The 14,506-nt window shown below is 44.1% G+C and overlaps 2 protein-coding genes across 9 annotated transcripts in view; one reads left to right on the top strand and one right to left on the bottom strand.

Annotated features, from left to right (window-relative positions):
- RECQL5 (RecQ like helicase 5) overlaps positions 1 to 14,506 on the top strand; it is a 41,227-nt gene that overhangs the window by 12,937 nt on the left and 13,784 nt on the right. The window contains exon 9 of one of the 6 annotated variants that reach the window (XM_062591917.1): positions 5,038 to 5,093. The exons of the other annotated variants lie outside the window; for them this stretch is intronic. Coding sequence (XP_062447901.1) covers positions 5,038 to 5,050 — 13 coding nt within the window. The 3' untranslated portion in view covers positions 5,051 to 5,093. Of the gene's footprint in view, positions 1 to 5,037; positions 5,094 to 14,506 lie in introns of those variants that run through there. 6 annotated transcript variants of the gene reach the window in all.
- Positions 1,952 to 13,750, bottom strand: SMIM5 (small integral membrane protein 5). Of its 3 annotated transcripts, none has more exons than XM_062592022.1 (3): positions 13,639 to 13,750; positions 5,207 to 5,360; positions 1,952 to 3,229 (listed from the first exon to the last, which is right to left on the bottom strand). In XM_062592022.1, the coding sequence occupies exons 2-3, from the start codon at positions 5,331 to 5,333 to the stop codon at positions 3,108 to 3,110; spliced, it is 249 nt and encodes an 82-aa protein (XP_062448006.1). In that variant the 5' UTR covers positions 5,334 to 5,360; positions 13,639 to 13,750; the 3' UTR covers positions 1,952 to 3,107. The 3 variants fall into 3 exon arrangements, with proteins under 3 accessions (XP_062448006.1, XP_062448008.1, XP_062448007.1); XM_062592024.1 differs by having other exon boundaries at positions 5,207 to 5,357; XM_062592023.1 differs by lacking the exon at positions 13,639 to 13,750 and adding an exon at positions 7,527 to 7,686.

The following is a 14,506-nucleotide window of genomic DNA, read 5'->3' as shown; positions in this document are numbered from 1 at the left end:
GAGTATTTCACTAGTTGTATTGTCATACTGAAGTAACTGTATCTCCAGGCAGTTACATACAGGCTCACTACGGCTTTTACAGTGTGTACAGAAATTGCTATGTTTGAATAAGTTTTACCTTAGTCTGTGCTCCTCTGCATCTTTCTCTCCTTTCTGAAACAGAGAAGATGCAGTCTCACTAGTGCTTGGGATGTTCCAGGTCCCTTTACGTGGATAATAGGTGAAGCCAAAAAGACCTAAGGCTTGTGTGAGTGGTGTGCAGGGACTCAGGCTGTCTTGCGTTTTTTCCAGTCAACAGAAGCTGAAGTACTGCAGTAAATCAAATGGAGATTTGCTGGGCATATTTCAGGCCAACCTGATCTTTTGCATGCAAGACGCTGGCAGACCCCAATGCAGCCAAACACTTATGCATATGCATCAAGTATATGAATAGTTCTACTAAGTATAACAATATGAAATGCTAAGTAGAGTATCAGTGAGGTCAAGACAAGTGTGTGGAAACCAGCCTAGGGAACCTCTACTCTGCAGAGTCACGTGCTTGATGGCTGCTCCTCTGTTCTACAAAGGCACCTGCATTCTTCAGAGATTTGCTTGATTTTTCTCCCCTTCTCTTTTCTAACTATGCTATGTTTATTTTCTGTTTCTAATTCAGTAACTAGCAGTGGCAGAAATAAGAGAGGAACCATTTCCTCTGTCCCCCTGCCTGATGTCTGTCACTGGTTTAACTTGTGGCATGACCCGTAAGCAAGTATTTGTGGCTTTTCATGTTCAGAGAAGGCCTGGCAGCTCTGAGCTCATTCCTAATGACAGCAGCTTGTCAAGCATTGATGCATTTCCAACCCACAGAACTTCCTTCTGACTTTGTTAACACAGGCCCATTCCATGCTGCTGAAACATTTCTCAGTGGGATCCTGTTAATTCCTGTAGCTGGCACTGTCTAGAACAAGCTAGGGAAGAAAGTAAGCTCTGTTCTTTCACAGTTCTCATGATTTAATTAAGAAACAAAAAGGTCTGTTACACTGAGCCCATCTCCTGCAAAAGGGGGGTTCCGAGACATTCTGTCACCTGTCTATAAATGAAATGAGAAAAGCAACGTGTCTGACAGAGAGGTTATAGCGTGATGCATCTCTGAATGTTGATTAGAATAAATTGATGACACACTTGAGCTTATTCTACTTTATTTGTTGAGAGTGAAAGCTCTGGGATGGCATAATAAAGGCCAGTGCTCTGTTAGCCTGTGCACCCAGTAGCTCTGGGGATCTTCCTTTTATTGGCATTTGTCAAGTTGGGGCTCAGATCTTTGCTGTCTTAAGAACATCCTCATCATCTGGAAACATTTTCTTTAATTTAGAAGTGATGTTGGCTTTAGGAGATTTTTTTCCTTAATTTTTGAACTGTCCTCTGTATTTCTGGCTGCAGATTTAGACCAATGTGCAGTTGTAGAAAAGTGCAAAATACCTACATATAGTTCCTTTGAAAAAAATAAAGAGCAATGTATACATGAGAAGTTACTGATGCAGTGTTCATTTTACTAATCCAGGCGCAGGCAGCAGAAAGAAGAGGTTTCTTTACAAAGTTGTCTGAAGTGTGAAGAGTATTTAAAAGCTCATTACTTAAAAACTTGATGATTCTATTCTCTCTAGCTGGATGCTAGCTCTGGAATATACATGTGTAATCTCTTTGACTCTTATAGGCTTAGCAATCTGAACACAAGGGTAGAAGATAGTTTATCTACATGCATGTAGATGACTGGTTTAAGATGACTGATTTCATGTTGTAGCGTAACTTTTGGGCTGAAAAAATGCCAGTGGCTTACAGAATAGGTGCAATATGATATTCTTCCATTTCTCTGTCCCAGTTATGGAAGTCATTCCCTGTGCTGTAGTCTTGTATATATATATAAATTCCTTTCTGACATTCACTAAAATACAAAGCAAACATACACAGTGACTGCAGCATGGAAAAGGGATTTATTTGCACTTGTTAACTTCAGCTGTGCAGCCCACTCTTGGCTCTGCTTTGTCACAACGCCAACTGTCAGCTGCTGCATATATACCCTGAAGTGACACTCACCATACTGTATGTCACTTCTGTGAAATGCCTTGGTGTCTGTGAATAAACACACATTAAGCATAATGTTTATGTCCACTAAAATAAACTGCACCCAGTGCAGGAAGTCAGGCACACAGGTACCTCAAGTGAGGATGTAGATTTGTGCATCCCCTGCGACTCCCATGCTCTATGAGGAGCATTCACCTGCAATATGAATAAAGAGCAGAACTCTGGAAGGATCTGAATACCATGTAGAGGATGGGTGATAGAGAGCATGTTTAGTAGTAGAGTGATCAAATTAAACTGTAACATTTGTGAGTTTTCCCCTTTTGACTTCATCTTTCTGATTACAGTTGATATTGCACATGAACTAATTGTTCTCTTTGGCAATTTCACGTCCTTGTAACACTGAGGAAAAGAAGTAGGGAGCCTTTGTAACCAACTGCACTCAGAGCCTCAGCTGGCATGTCAAGCTCAGAAGGTCCACAATTTGCTGCGTTTTCAGCAGACATCTCACCTAAATGTCTGTGCTTTGTTGTGCCTGGCTTTTGAGAGATTAGGTCTGGGCTTCATCCAAGATGTGCTGAACACGTGCACCTCCCAGTGATGTTAGTGGGTTTTGCTAGTGCCCAGCATCATCCTTCAGATTAGTCACTTGTGAAGAAGGTAGGGGCTGCTAAGCCATGTGCCAGTTTACATGTTCTCTCCTTTGGTCTGTGGGCCCATGGTCACAAAGGGAATCCTTGGCTGGCCCAGCTGCAGAGTTGTCACCGGGAAAGTGTGTCTGCTGTCTTGGTAGCATGTGTCCGTGCACCCCTCCTACACCCCAGCTGAGGGAGACAGTGATGGCAAAGTAGTGTTACCTTTGTGGTCACACCATGGAGCCCAGCAGAAAGAATGAAATCCAGGCTGTGATTTCTGGTCCTCTGAGTCATGTTCATTAATGTTGTTATTGCCATATTCAATGAGTTAGTGTAGACAGTCATTCCCATGTGACTGAATCATGATGTCCATGCATGTCCTTGGTAGTAGGTCATGTCATCTCTTGCTATACCTCATGGATGGGCAATTGGGCGCACCTGGATCTTCCTACGTCTGTGGTCAGGATGTCCATTGCAGCTACAGCAGCTGTAGCAGCAGCAGCTGCAGGCAATGATCATCATCACCAGAACAGTAACTGGAAAGAAAAGGAAAGGAAAAGATATTGATTCATGACCTAAGGAGAATCATTGGAGAATTATCCTATATCTCCTCTGAGTTGTTTGATGAACAGCAGAAGTAAATCAGCAAGAAGCCAGGCATGGTTTTGCCCTATGTCCCTTACCTTCTTCCTTCCAGGTTCCTCCCCCTCTTGTATTAGTTATCCATGTAGCTGGGCAAATGTCAGCACATGTCAGGTCTTAGTAGGAGACATAGGTGTGTTGGCTGACTTGCTAGTGTCTCCGCTGACTGGCCAGCTGGCTGCTTGTAATGGTTAAGAAGATAGTTATACTGAATTCCCCGATGTGGGGCACTGGTTTGAATCTTTCCCCTCTACTCATATGTCTCCTTTCATGGATATTTGGAAGGGATCAAAAGATATAAGTTCCTGTTGCTTTGTCAGACATAGCTGAAATCAGCCAAAAGGTTTGAAGATTCAGGACAGGCAGATAGGGCAGGCCCAGTGAAGAAAAGTTTAGGCAAGTAATTTTAGATTTGTTTCCAATGGTAAGTAAATAAATTAAGGAAATGGCAGAGGAAAATTCTTCTGCAACTGTAAAGAACCAATTACAGTGACTGTTGCATTTATTTCTGGGCAAGTGGAAAAGTGTCCATATGAGATATTGTGTACATTTATCTGTAGGTAATACAATAACAATAAAAATATAGGATTTTAATATTTATATATTTTGGATTGAAACATTGCTTTCCAGACTGTGGGCCCAAGGTTCACCCATTATGCACACAAAGCTCCTGTCGTCATTACTGAATATTTGATGATCATAAGAGCTATGTACCAAGCCATGTGGGTGCGTAACTTTACCTGCCTTATGCAACTGTTGTTGCTGGGATGAAACGCAACAGCTAGGTAGAGCTGTGTATCTGGAATGGATGGAGATTGAAGTCATCCCTTAGTTGCATCAGAGGGATTTGATTAGTCAAACTGGCGTTTCTGTGGCAGTTCTATTTCTGAAAAGTGGGTGCAGTGTGTCCTTTAATGATGATAGATATTCGTGACTGGGTTGGCTTTATTTTTTCTTCCATATTTAGCTTGAGAAAATAGATACTTCGAGCATAGGGTTTTGCTGTCTAAAGCAGTGAGCTAACCTGTTGGTATTCTATATTAGCTCTAATGGTCAGGGTTGGGAGGGATAACTTAGTTTATCTGGAAGAGAAAAGGGTGACATGTTTAATCTTTCAAACTGTGTAAGAGCATGTGCATGTGCACGTGTGTGTGTGTCTGTGTTCCTTAAAAGTCTGCGGATGAGTTGCCAGGTAACGTGACCTGAGGGGAACCAGCTGTAGCTATGAAAAAAAAAGAAAAAAAAAAAGTAGGTGTGCCTGTTTCTGAATTCCAGCCTGGGGAGAGGCGTCTAAGGTGGATGCACACCCTTCCTTTTGGCGCATTGTCCCTCTTGGCTCGGGGAGCGCCTGCCTTCCTTCCTCCGTGTTTGCGCATTGTTTAAACAAACTTCACCCCCCGCCCGAGCAGATCTTTGTTTTTACTTCCACGTCATCCCCACATGGCAGCAGGAGGGGTCTTGCCATAACCAGAGGCGAATAAATACACTCATTTGAAGCATACTGCTTCCGCTGAATTAGGCACAGGTATGACATTTGGAGTCCTCCACCTGAGTGTCATTGCATGGCGGTGACATTTCTCACAAACTATCTCCTCTGCCTCAGAACATTGCAGCAACCTGGGGTTGGTTAAGTATTACTGTTTAACCTTATATTTGAATAGAGGAGTTATACTGCTGCCTCTTATATTCTACATGTATGCAGAGATGCACAATGAACATTAAAACTGACTTAGAAATTAAACTGGGCTTCAGAGCACGGTCTGGAAAACAGCTGCTGAGCACACAACCTATCAACAGAGACCGAGAGCAAGCTGCCCCTGCGAAAGGGAAGAGACGTTCTGACCCCCCTCTGCCTCCACCGACAAACTCACCAATGAACAGAAGAATCACACAGAAGGACACAATCTCCACAGGGTCAGCCTTGGGCAGCTTCTGGAGCTTCAGGAGGAGTTTCTCACCAATGCCTTGTATTTCCTTCAGAAAGCCTGCAGAAGACATTCTGGCTCAACCGCTTCAGGCTTTCTGCTGTAGAATGAAACAAATGGAGAGAGAATAAAGCTTTTCACGGACTGAGGTGAGGAAGCTGTCAGCCTTCTTATAGAGCTCACTGAGGATCACAAGTAAAACAAGTTTATCTGGTCTCAGTCCTTGCTCCCAGTAGCTAAGGTGGAGGACTATTAACTGTCTACATGTTCTGGCACTGTTTGCATTTCAAAATCTGGCTTTGAGGGTTGTTTTGACAGTTGTACTGTTACGCAAAGGCAAAAACATGGTATTTCTTCTAAAAGTACACCTATGTCAGCAAGCATGGAGTTAAAACTGGACAGTGGCTGCCCTTGGCTTTCCCCCAGTGAAAATAATTGATTCTTTTTTTCAACTGTGCTTCAGTTGTCTTCCAGAAAGCTACGCAATTCAAACTCAAATTGTGTTCCAAATACAGTATTCTGGTAGTCCATAGGTTTCACTTGTTTTCTACAGAGTAACATACAGTAGATACCTTCAAAGACTCAGTGGTTCCAGCTACAGAAAGCCCTTTCAAAAAAAAAATAAGGTGCTTTCTTCAGCACCTTTTTATAATACCATTAAACTCTGGCTTTATCAACCAGTCTTACTGAATGGAGATACTAAAAGCTAAAGTCTGTGTCTACTGGGGGACAGCTGGATGATTTTCCAATTTTACACATGACTTTTGTATGCTAAACTAAGTGTAGCTTTTTAACTTTCTTTTTTTTTTTTTTAGTCACACTCTGTTCTAACGGAGTATTACGTAAATTGAGCTATGGATGTCCATCCATCACTGCTGGTGATAAGCAAAGCAAAAGGCGCCGAGTCTATCAGGGCCTTGTAGAGATAGTATTTCCTGCCCTGCTCAGTAATCTTACACTCCATTTATTCTCAGAAAGAATGATGATCGGGAACTATTGCTAATTGATATTATTAGTCTAGTCAAAGATAGACATCTCAGTTTTGCCACCAATATTTGCTGTTCTCACGCCCCCTAAACAAAATTTTGCAAGGTGTTGCAATGAATAAGCTTCCAGGAAAGCTACAGAAGTTAAAATTTAACTTCAGTCAGTAAGTGGAATAGAAGATTGTTGTGAAATATGCATAGTCTTGCCTAAAACAAGCTTTTGGACATGCAGATGGATAAAGGCTCTTATGTCATTAAATTTCCTAGCTTGTGCATGTTGTAATAGTCAACACAGTTTAATGGGACTTAAACATTACGATTTAATTTGCTCTTTTTGGTGATAACACAAAGGCAAAAGACCTAGATAGTGCTTCTCAGAATAAGCCAGCTAGTTCACTAGTGCACATCTGGTTTGGTTATTCAAACAAATGGATGCTTGGAGTTCAGTTTTTCTAAACACACTGAAGACTGAGAGAGACCTTGGCTGTTTCTTTGCATGCTGGGCTTTAATACTACAGTGCCAAGTAAAATTACATTTTGTATGTTTATGCAATGCAAAAAGGGTTTTCTTTGTTCTTTTAAACCCAAGCTAAGGAATAAAAATCGGAACCAGATGGCTTCTTAGGAATGAGGGTGGATGGAAAAGCTAGCCCCCCAGAAAAATCTCTGTGCAACTTAGGAGGGAGGCACAGCTGTGGCCTTTTGCCCTGAAAAGGTCACTTTTGAGACTAGAGTTAAACAGTTCTTTCCAGATGATTGCCACACCCCAAGCAAACTGCTCCAGAAATGGCTGCTCTTTGCTTTGCACAGTGCTGTAGGACTTTGTGTCAGCAAGTTTCCAGCTCTGTTTCCTGGCAGTACAGGCAGAGGTGAAGTGATTTGTGTTTTTTTTTGCTCTTGGCTCTGAAAGAAAACCTTAAATATATATGTATTTCTGACTATACCATTCCAAAAACGTTTCTTCCCCTTGGGGGTATTTCTGCTTGCCTAGTAGCTCCCCTAGAAAGGAGTCTGCTCTAACTTTTCATGCCATGCTTTAGGCTGCATCAGGAGCAGGAAGTTTTAAGAACTAGACTTCTGAGGTTGGGTGTAAAATGTAAAATTACTGATCAGACTTGTATAACTCCATGTAGATTAACAGAGTGCCTAGTCTAAAACGATAGCAACTTGTCTTGATTCTCTCTTCTCAGTAATGGATGTTCCTCTGCCCATGGTGCCTTATCTGGCCCTAGGTGAAGCAATTTTTGTTTCCAAACTTGCAAGGAATGTTGCTTGTTTACCTTGGTTTGAACTTCTTCAGGGAGAAAGTTTGAACTGCAGTTGCTGGTGCAGGGTCCAGCCGGCCCGTGAGGGACCAAATGCTTTCCTACCTGCCCGCACTTCTGACTGCACGCTGGTTCCGCGGGCTTGCGCTGCTTGTTGAGTGCAGCAAAAGGATGGTGAATAAATCACTTCTCCTCAAAAAAAAAAAAAAAAAAAAAAAAAGTATAAGACCCCAGGAAAGCTATTTGCATTCATGGACTTTCGTATCTTCCAGTCTATTTGTGACTAAAGCCTTTGCTCAGAACTAGTTTTGATCGTGATGTTGTTGTCATGAATTTCAGCAGAGCCAAGATCTTACCCTAAAGATTAGCATGAGGGTAAGGCTGGTACTGACTGTGCGACTTGTGCAGATGCATGAGACAGCTTGTTTATCTCCCTCATCTACAACACAACAGTGATGATATTACTTACAAATTTCACAGTGGAGTCCCAAGAAATCTTCTTTCTCATTATACTACGTTCAAGTAAGTTCCCAGTTGCCAACAGTAGTAGATGCTTGGTGATGCAGGAGATTTGGATGAAGCAGTAGCTATAATGATTATTATTAAACTAGGAACTTCTTAAAATGATTTGAAACTTAGGGCTGTAGGCCTTAGCTGGCAGTTTATTTTCTAAGACTGGACTGCTGTTCTAGAGCCTTAGAACAGCCCCCGAGTTCTGTTGTAAACTCTGCGGCCCGCAGGTCCTGTGCGGTTTGAAGCTGTCAGGGCAGCAAAGGCGATGGAACTCGTCAGGCGTTGTCAGACTCATGTCATTAACTTGCCATACTGCAGCTAGAGATAAAACGGAGTGAAAATAGGGTGAAGGGAGGCAAGAGGACAAATTTGCGGAGAAAATAAAGTGACACAGCGCCGGTGCCTTGTGGCAGGCGGTTTGGAAGTTCCTGCTGGGGTGCTGTGGCAGTCTGAAATTCGTGGTTGCAGTTGTTCTCTCTTGTGGTTGTTCTTTAAAAACATCTCAACCACCCAGTGTTGCCAGTGAGGCTAGATCATAAAAACATCTCTGCTCCCCTCCATGTTGCAGGGCCAGGCAGGGGGGAGAATAAAACAAATCTTTTAATCTGAGTTTATTTCTTTTTGAAAAATAAGGCAGAATTTGCCATGTGCCATTAGTTGTTAGCCTTGCTTGAAAAGAGAGTGTGGTAGTAATGCAGGGGGACGTGTGTGGTCTGCAGGTGTGCTGCTCAGCTGCAAGAATTAGATTATCATTTAAAACCAAAGACACATGTCTTACGTTCAGGGCACTTGTAGAGTTAGATTTCCAGAAAATGCTAATACTTGTTTTTAATGCATATTCATCCCGCTGTGCCTGCTGAATAAAGCTGTGAAAATTGCCATAATAGCACTGAGATTATCCTTCTGATCAGTTTTAATGGACTTAAGCCATACTGAGGCGCTCAGAGGCATTGGTTGCTCAGCCCATCTGAGAATTAAGCCATTTATTAAAATGCCTCATTCTAGATATCCAAGACAAAAGCTTTGGTCAGGGTGTCTTGGCACTGCAAACCAATTGTGCGTGGTGTGCTTCAACTAAGAAAAGAGCTTTGGGATGACTACAGAACTTGGGTCCCACATCCCTCTATCTGCCTTAAGCCAGTCAAATTGCTATCAATATTTTGGAACCAGTGAACATTACAGTTTTTTGTCTGTTTTTGGTTTGGAAAGACACACATTCTTTCTGTGTGTCTATGCAGGTGCATCAAAGAACTGTAGGGAGTGGGTGAGCTTAAATTTACTGCTGAGGAATGAGACGCTTGTTTAGTCATAATCATGGTGGCATTTCAGCATAACAAACATGAATTTCAGTTTGTGGTTAAGCCTCAAGACTGGATGTTAGGAACGGCAGGCCCTGTGCTAGGCCTGCCACCGACTTGGAGGTTGCGTGACTTCGGGTAGGTCATCCCACCCCCTGCTGTGTGACTTCATCTCTGTGGAGCAGCAGGATATGTAATCACCATCAGAGGTTCAGTTTGCTTATTGTTGTATGTCCAAGTCTCAAAATGATCTGAGGAGTTTAGATAGAAAGTCAGTCAGTCCCTGGTTTTGTTACAGTTACAAAATGAAATGACCTTTGCGTGCTGACTGCTTGTTAGGCTTCAGTCACGGAGCTCGTTTAGGATGGAAGTAGACGAAAGCATGGCTTCCACTTCTGGTTGCTGCTAATGCAGTCATGCCCCATACGATTTTATTTCTCATGATGTGACCTCCTGATTCATTGGTTTTACTGTACTCCCCCCAAGAAGCTTTGCTTTCATGGGTTTGCTGCTACTGTAATCTAAAATGGGAGATGAAGCTTTGGAGAGGGGAATCTGTTGCTAGTGGCCTGAAGCTGCCAACACCTGTAGTCCGAATGCAGCGAGTCCCTGTGAAGGTGAATTTGATGTCCTCCACAGTGCCCATTCCCCATGTCAGCAGTACTCCAGAGACTGTATGAAGCTGAGCCTCCCTGATGTGCTTGTGAACATCCTCAGGTGCCAGGGCAACATCCTCACTGCAGAGCTGCTTTTTTTTCCCCAGAACTCTGGTTGTGGAGAAGCAAGTAGTTTGTGTTGCTTTCACTCAGACAAGTCAAATAAGTTGATTGGAATTGGACTAACGCAGGGATGGGAAGCATCTATGGACTGTGGTAGCTGATTTGGTAGGAAATCTCGTAAGGTTGTCCGAGCCCTCACAGAAGGAGGGTCCTGAACAGCTGAAGGGGAGGGAATGTTTTTTATTTTGATCTAAGATTTTAAAACAAGTTGTGACCATAGTTCTTAAGCATATGAAGGCCCTGAGTCTTGGCCAGTTCCTAAGTCTACCAACTTTGTTCTTCGTTCCTGAAACGTGCTCCTGATTTCAGATCGATAAGGTCTGCAGTGCTTCCTGTCCTAAAACAGTCTTGGGCTGCGAGGTGTTGTTACAGGGTAGATGCATTTTGGCAACAGATGTAATAATCCCTGTTTGATTGTTTATTGTTCTGAGTCTGTAACGTGCTTCTGAGATGAAAAGAGCTATAGAAATGTAGCGTTATTATCGGTGCAGGGTTTTTCCCTTGTCATTGTTAACGCAGTGGTTGCTGGCATGACTGTAGTTGACCAGCCACATGAATCTTAACTGCGGTTCACAGGCAAGCCCTTTTTCCTAAAACAGGAGCGAATGGAGCCAGACAGACCTGTAATTATTCCCCAGCAGATGAAAATAGTTCCCAGTATCAAGAGAATTCATTTTTAACAGCACACACCACACACCCAAACTGGTAAACTGCAGTTGAATGTCAGGGGAGAAAAGCTTTGACCTTGTCAGCTGACTTGGAAAAGAAGGCTACAAATACTTTCAAATGATAAAGCAGCCCTGACTGGTTAGCCATTTGGCTGAAACACCCTATCATCTCTACTGGTCACTATTTGGAGATTGGTTTTGAGGTAGCAGTGTAAATGTCTCTTTCCTCCTCTACAACCTAGTATTAGACTAATATAAAAAGGTACTGAACGCCCTGCAATAGCGGGTTGAGAAGCTGAGGCACCTATCAGGGAACTGAGCTTAGAGTCTCTGCATCTCTACAGAACCCGTTGGCTTTCTCCACTCCATCTCACGGGCAAGTCCACAAAACCCCAGGAGCCAACTCCTTATTACTAGTCCCGTTTTTAAGAAGTGGGGAAACCAAGGCACAGAGCCATGGTGTGTTATCCAGTGAAAGGAAAAGGTCAATTTTAAAAATAAATCTGTAGCTGTTCTACAAGTGAACTTTTTTTAGGTCCAAGCATTGCTGATGCTTGAATTCAGCCTGAAAGTCTATTCTAACATTAGCAAAATAACCATTTCCCAGCAAACTGACAGAGAAATAACTGTGTGCCTATTTAAGCTTTGTAAATAGTTATTTCACAAATATACTGGAATCTGTCCTCTGGGGTTGGAGGTGAGGCATCTGGAGCCCCTCTGAGTGTGCTGGAAATACCTTCTCCATCTTCTTTCAGCCACTGTCCTTGACTGCTCTATAGATCTCAGACGTGACATGCATTTTTAACGTGTTGGTCTAATCTTAGTACAGATCCCACTTGAGTGTAGGAACTCAAAACAGCAGAACACAACAGCTGTTTCCTCAGAAGAAGCGAGTTTGAACTGTGTAAGAGTTGTGGCACGGTTGTGCGGGGCAGTGGTGGGGGCCTGCACGGAGGCAAGGAATGGGTGCTGCTTGCCTTGGCCAGCTCTCTCACGGTCTCTGCCGCCCAGTACGCGGCTCTGCTCGCTGGCCCACCGCGGGCTGCGTGGGCAGACTGCTGGTTGTTATGGGTTTGTGTTACAGAAGAGAACTGCTGTATCAACCTGGGTTTATTTTGTACCTCCCCTCCCATAACTGCTTTTACTTTTCACTGAGGCTGAGACCCGTGCGCAGTGACAGCCGTAACACAAGCCATGTCCAGCTTCTTTTATCCAGACATGTGTTTCATATTGCTTATTCCTCCACACCACATGCACACACTGTTGTGGCTGGACAAGTCCCCAGCCAAACCCATTAAAATTTTCTTTCGGCAAGGAAAACTTGGCCTGTTCTCTGCATCCTCCCCCTGCCCTTCTCCCCTTGCTCCCTCCTCCTTCTATTTTTTTCCCCTAAACTTTGTTTTTTTCCATACTTTCTTTGAGGCACCATCTTAACTGTAACAACCTATGGACCTTTCATTAGCAGAGTGGGAACTTCCCTCCATCCCCTTTGAGCCTTGGGCTACGCTGCAGGCGCATGGATCTTAACTACCAGGTCTTCTCACACAAGCAATTCTAATTCCATCTTTGTACAACACTCATGTCAGAAGGATTTGCTCTCCTTTTGACATTAATGGGGACTGAGAGAAGCGGAAATACCTGATCCTTAACATTCCTCCATATGGGCACGCATGGGATTGGGGAAGACATCTCACTAGGGGAACTGGCTTTTTGCCTCTCTCCCTGCCTGTTTGTGAACAGCTGGATGCCTGAGCCCTTGTGGAAGAGGCACAGGCTTTCGGCTCGGTGCTGGGAGCCGCAGGATTCTTCCAACCAGGATAATTGGCTTCAGACAGGAGAAAATGGGGGCTCATACGGTCAATCCCCTTGCAGCTGCCCTCCCAGCATCCAGCACCAGAGACGGGAGTAAGGCTGGGAGACACCTCTCTGTGTAAAGCCAGGGCTGACAGTGGGTAGTTTCATGTATTTGGGGGCTCCTTCTCCTTTTCTCCTTCGCTTCTCGGTACAGTCAGACACGTCAATCTTCTGTTACTGTTAAGTAACCACAAAGCAGGTATGTATATGTATGTGTTCCCTCTCAGAGCGCTGGTTTCTCAGGCTCTTCTGAATAGTAAACCAGCATCTGTACCTGATACGTTAGCTGATATTTTTTAGATGCTCTCTTTAGAGGCTGTCTAAAAGCTTTGTATTTATTTCTGTTGGACACCGATGCTTAACTTGCACAGTACGTTAGTTTCCCGACCAGGGTTTTATTTTTTAAGCTCTCTGTTTGCTTCAGGATTTGGGGGGATAAAACTTGGCTCCAGGTGGGAGGAGCTCTGGGGAAATGCAGTGGCTGGCACCCACTTAGTTTGACATGTGCTCGCCTGCAGTGGCAGCTCCGCTGTAGTTGCACGTACAGTGTTTGCGCAGGGAGCAGAGCAGCGCTTTCGTCCAGACTAAGTACTAATACACCAAAAACATGAGTGTAGAGAGTGCCCCATGCTAGACCCTGCTTATCACTTAAGCTCAAATTCTGTAACAGCAACAGAAAATAGCATACGGCCTCTCTAATCAGCAAAAAAAGTTGCTTACTCGTGCTCTGAGCTGCTGTCGAGTGTTTGTGGAAGGAGCACGGCAAGGCTGCAGGCTGGATCCTTTTGTTAGTGCGGCTGCAGCACGGCTTTCTGGAATCCTATTAAAAGCTTTTCTCTCTCACCACCTTCGCCCCTGAGTGTCCCCTGCAAACAAATTCAGGCTAGCAAGCTCTGCTCAGTGACTGATTTTGCAGTTTGCCGCACAAAGAGCTACAAAAGCTTCAGCTACTTGCTAACTAGCTGAACGTTAAGGTGCTACGGTTGAATGAACACCAGCAATAGCTCAGCCTTACCCCAGCCGTGCCACGGGACCGTTCTTCTCGTCTTGTTTTTCTGTCTTCTTAAACTTTCACGTCATCTCTCCCCTCATCCTGGCTTGTGTCTCTGCTCCTCGCTCGGCTCCTCTCCGCTCTGCCGCTGACAGCCAGCTGTTGTCTCTGCCTTTTTTTGTTATTGGTTGTCCTGGAGATACGAAGTTTCATGTTACACGTGTGCCAGAGAGGGCGGGCGGGCGGCGAGGAGCCACCACAGGCTGAGCCAGCTGCTGGTACGAACTCCCTGGAGCTCCCAAGCGCCAGCACTTGTTGCTCGCTTCCTCTCTTCATCTCCTCCTAGCACGGTCTCTTCACCCCCCCCCCCAACTGCATTTTTTTCTGGAGTGGGGTTTCCATTGATTCTCTGCTTGCGATAATGATAAAGCAGTTAACTTTTCTTTATGCTGCCCCGTTTCCTTCCGACTCCCCGGGGGAAGGAGCTTTTCTCTTGTGTCCTTTGAAGGAGCAGAGGGAAAAATCGCAATGACAGCGCAGCCCAGTCTGCTGCGGACAGGGCAGCAGGGATGATGCTGCAGGGGTGATTTTGCTCCATGCTCTTGGCCAAATCACTTACTCTCTTGATGCCTTGGTTTTTGCCTTTTGTGTGCTGGGGACAGCTGATGCTTGTCTCGTCTCAGGGGACTGTTGAAATTCAGCTAGTAGAGGATACAGTCCTTTGGACAGATGCAAAATGATAATACATCATCACCTCATAGTTTGCCTTTTCACTTAATAGAGCTTATTAAATAGTTTTCGTTTGGCAGCTGGCATCTACCTAAATAATTTGTATGGGTTTTTTTATTGTCTTTTTAATGCTCTGACTTCATGGCTTTATTCCAAGACTTGG

Source organism: Rhea pennata, chromosome 19, assembly GCF_028389875.1.
Source record: "Rhea pennata isolate bPtePen1 chromosome 19, bPtePen1.pri, whole genome shotgun sequence".
NCBI lineage: Eukaryota > Metazoa > Chordata > Aves > Rheiformes > Rheidae > Rhea > Rhea pennata.
This window is presented reverse-complemented; position numbering and strand designations above follow the sequence as displayed.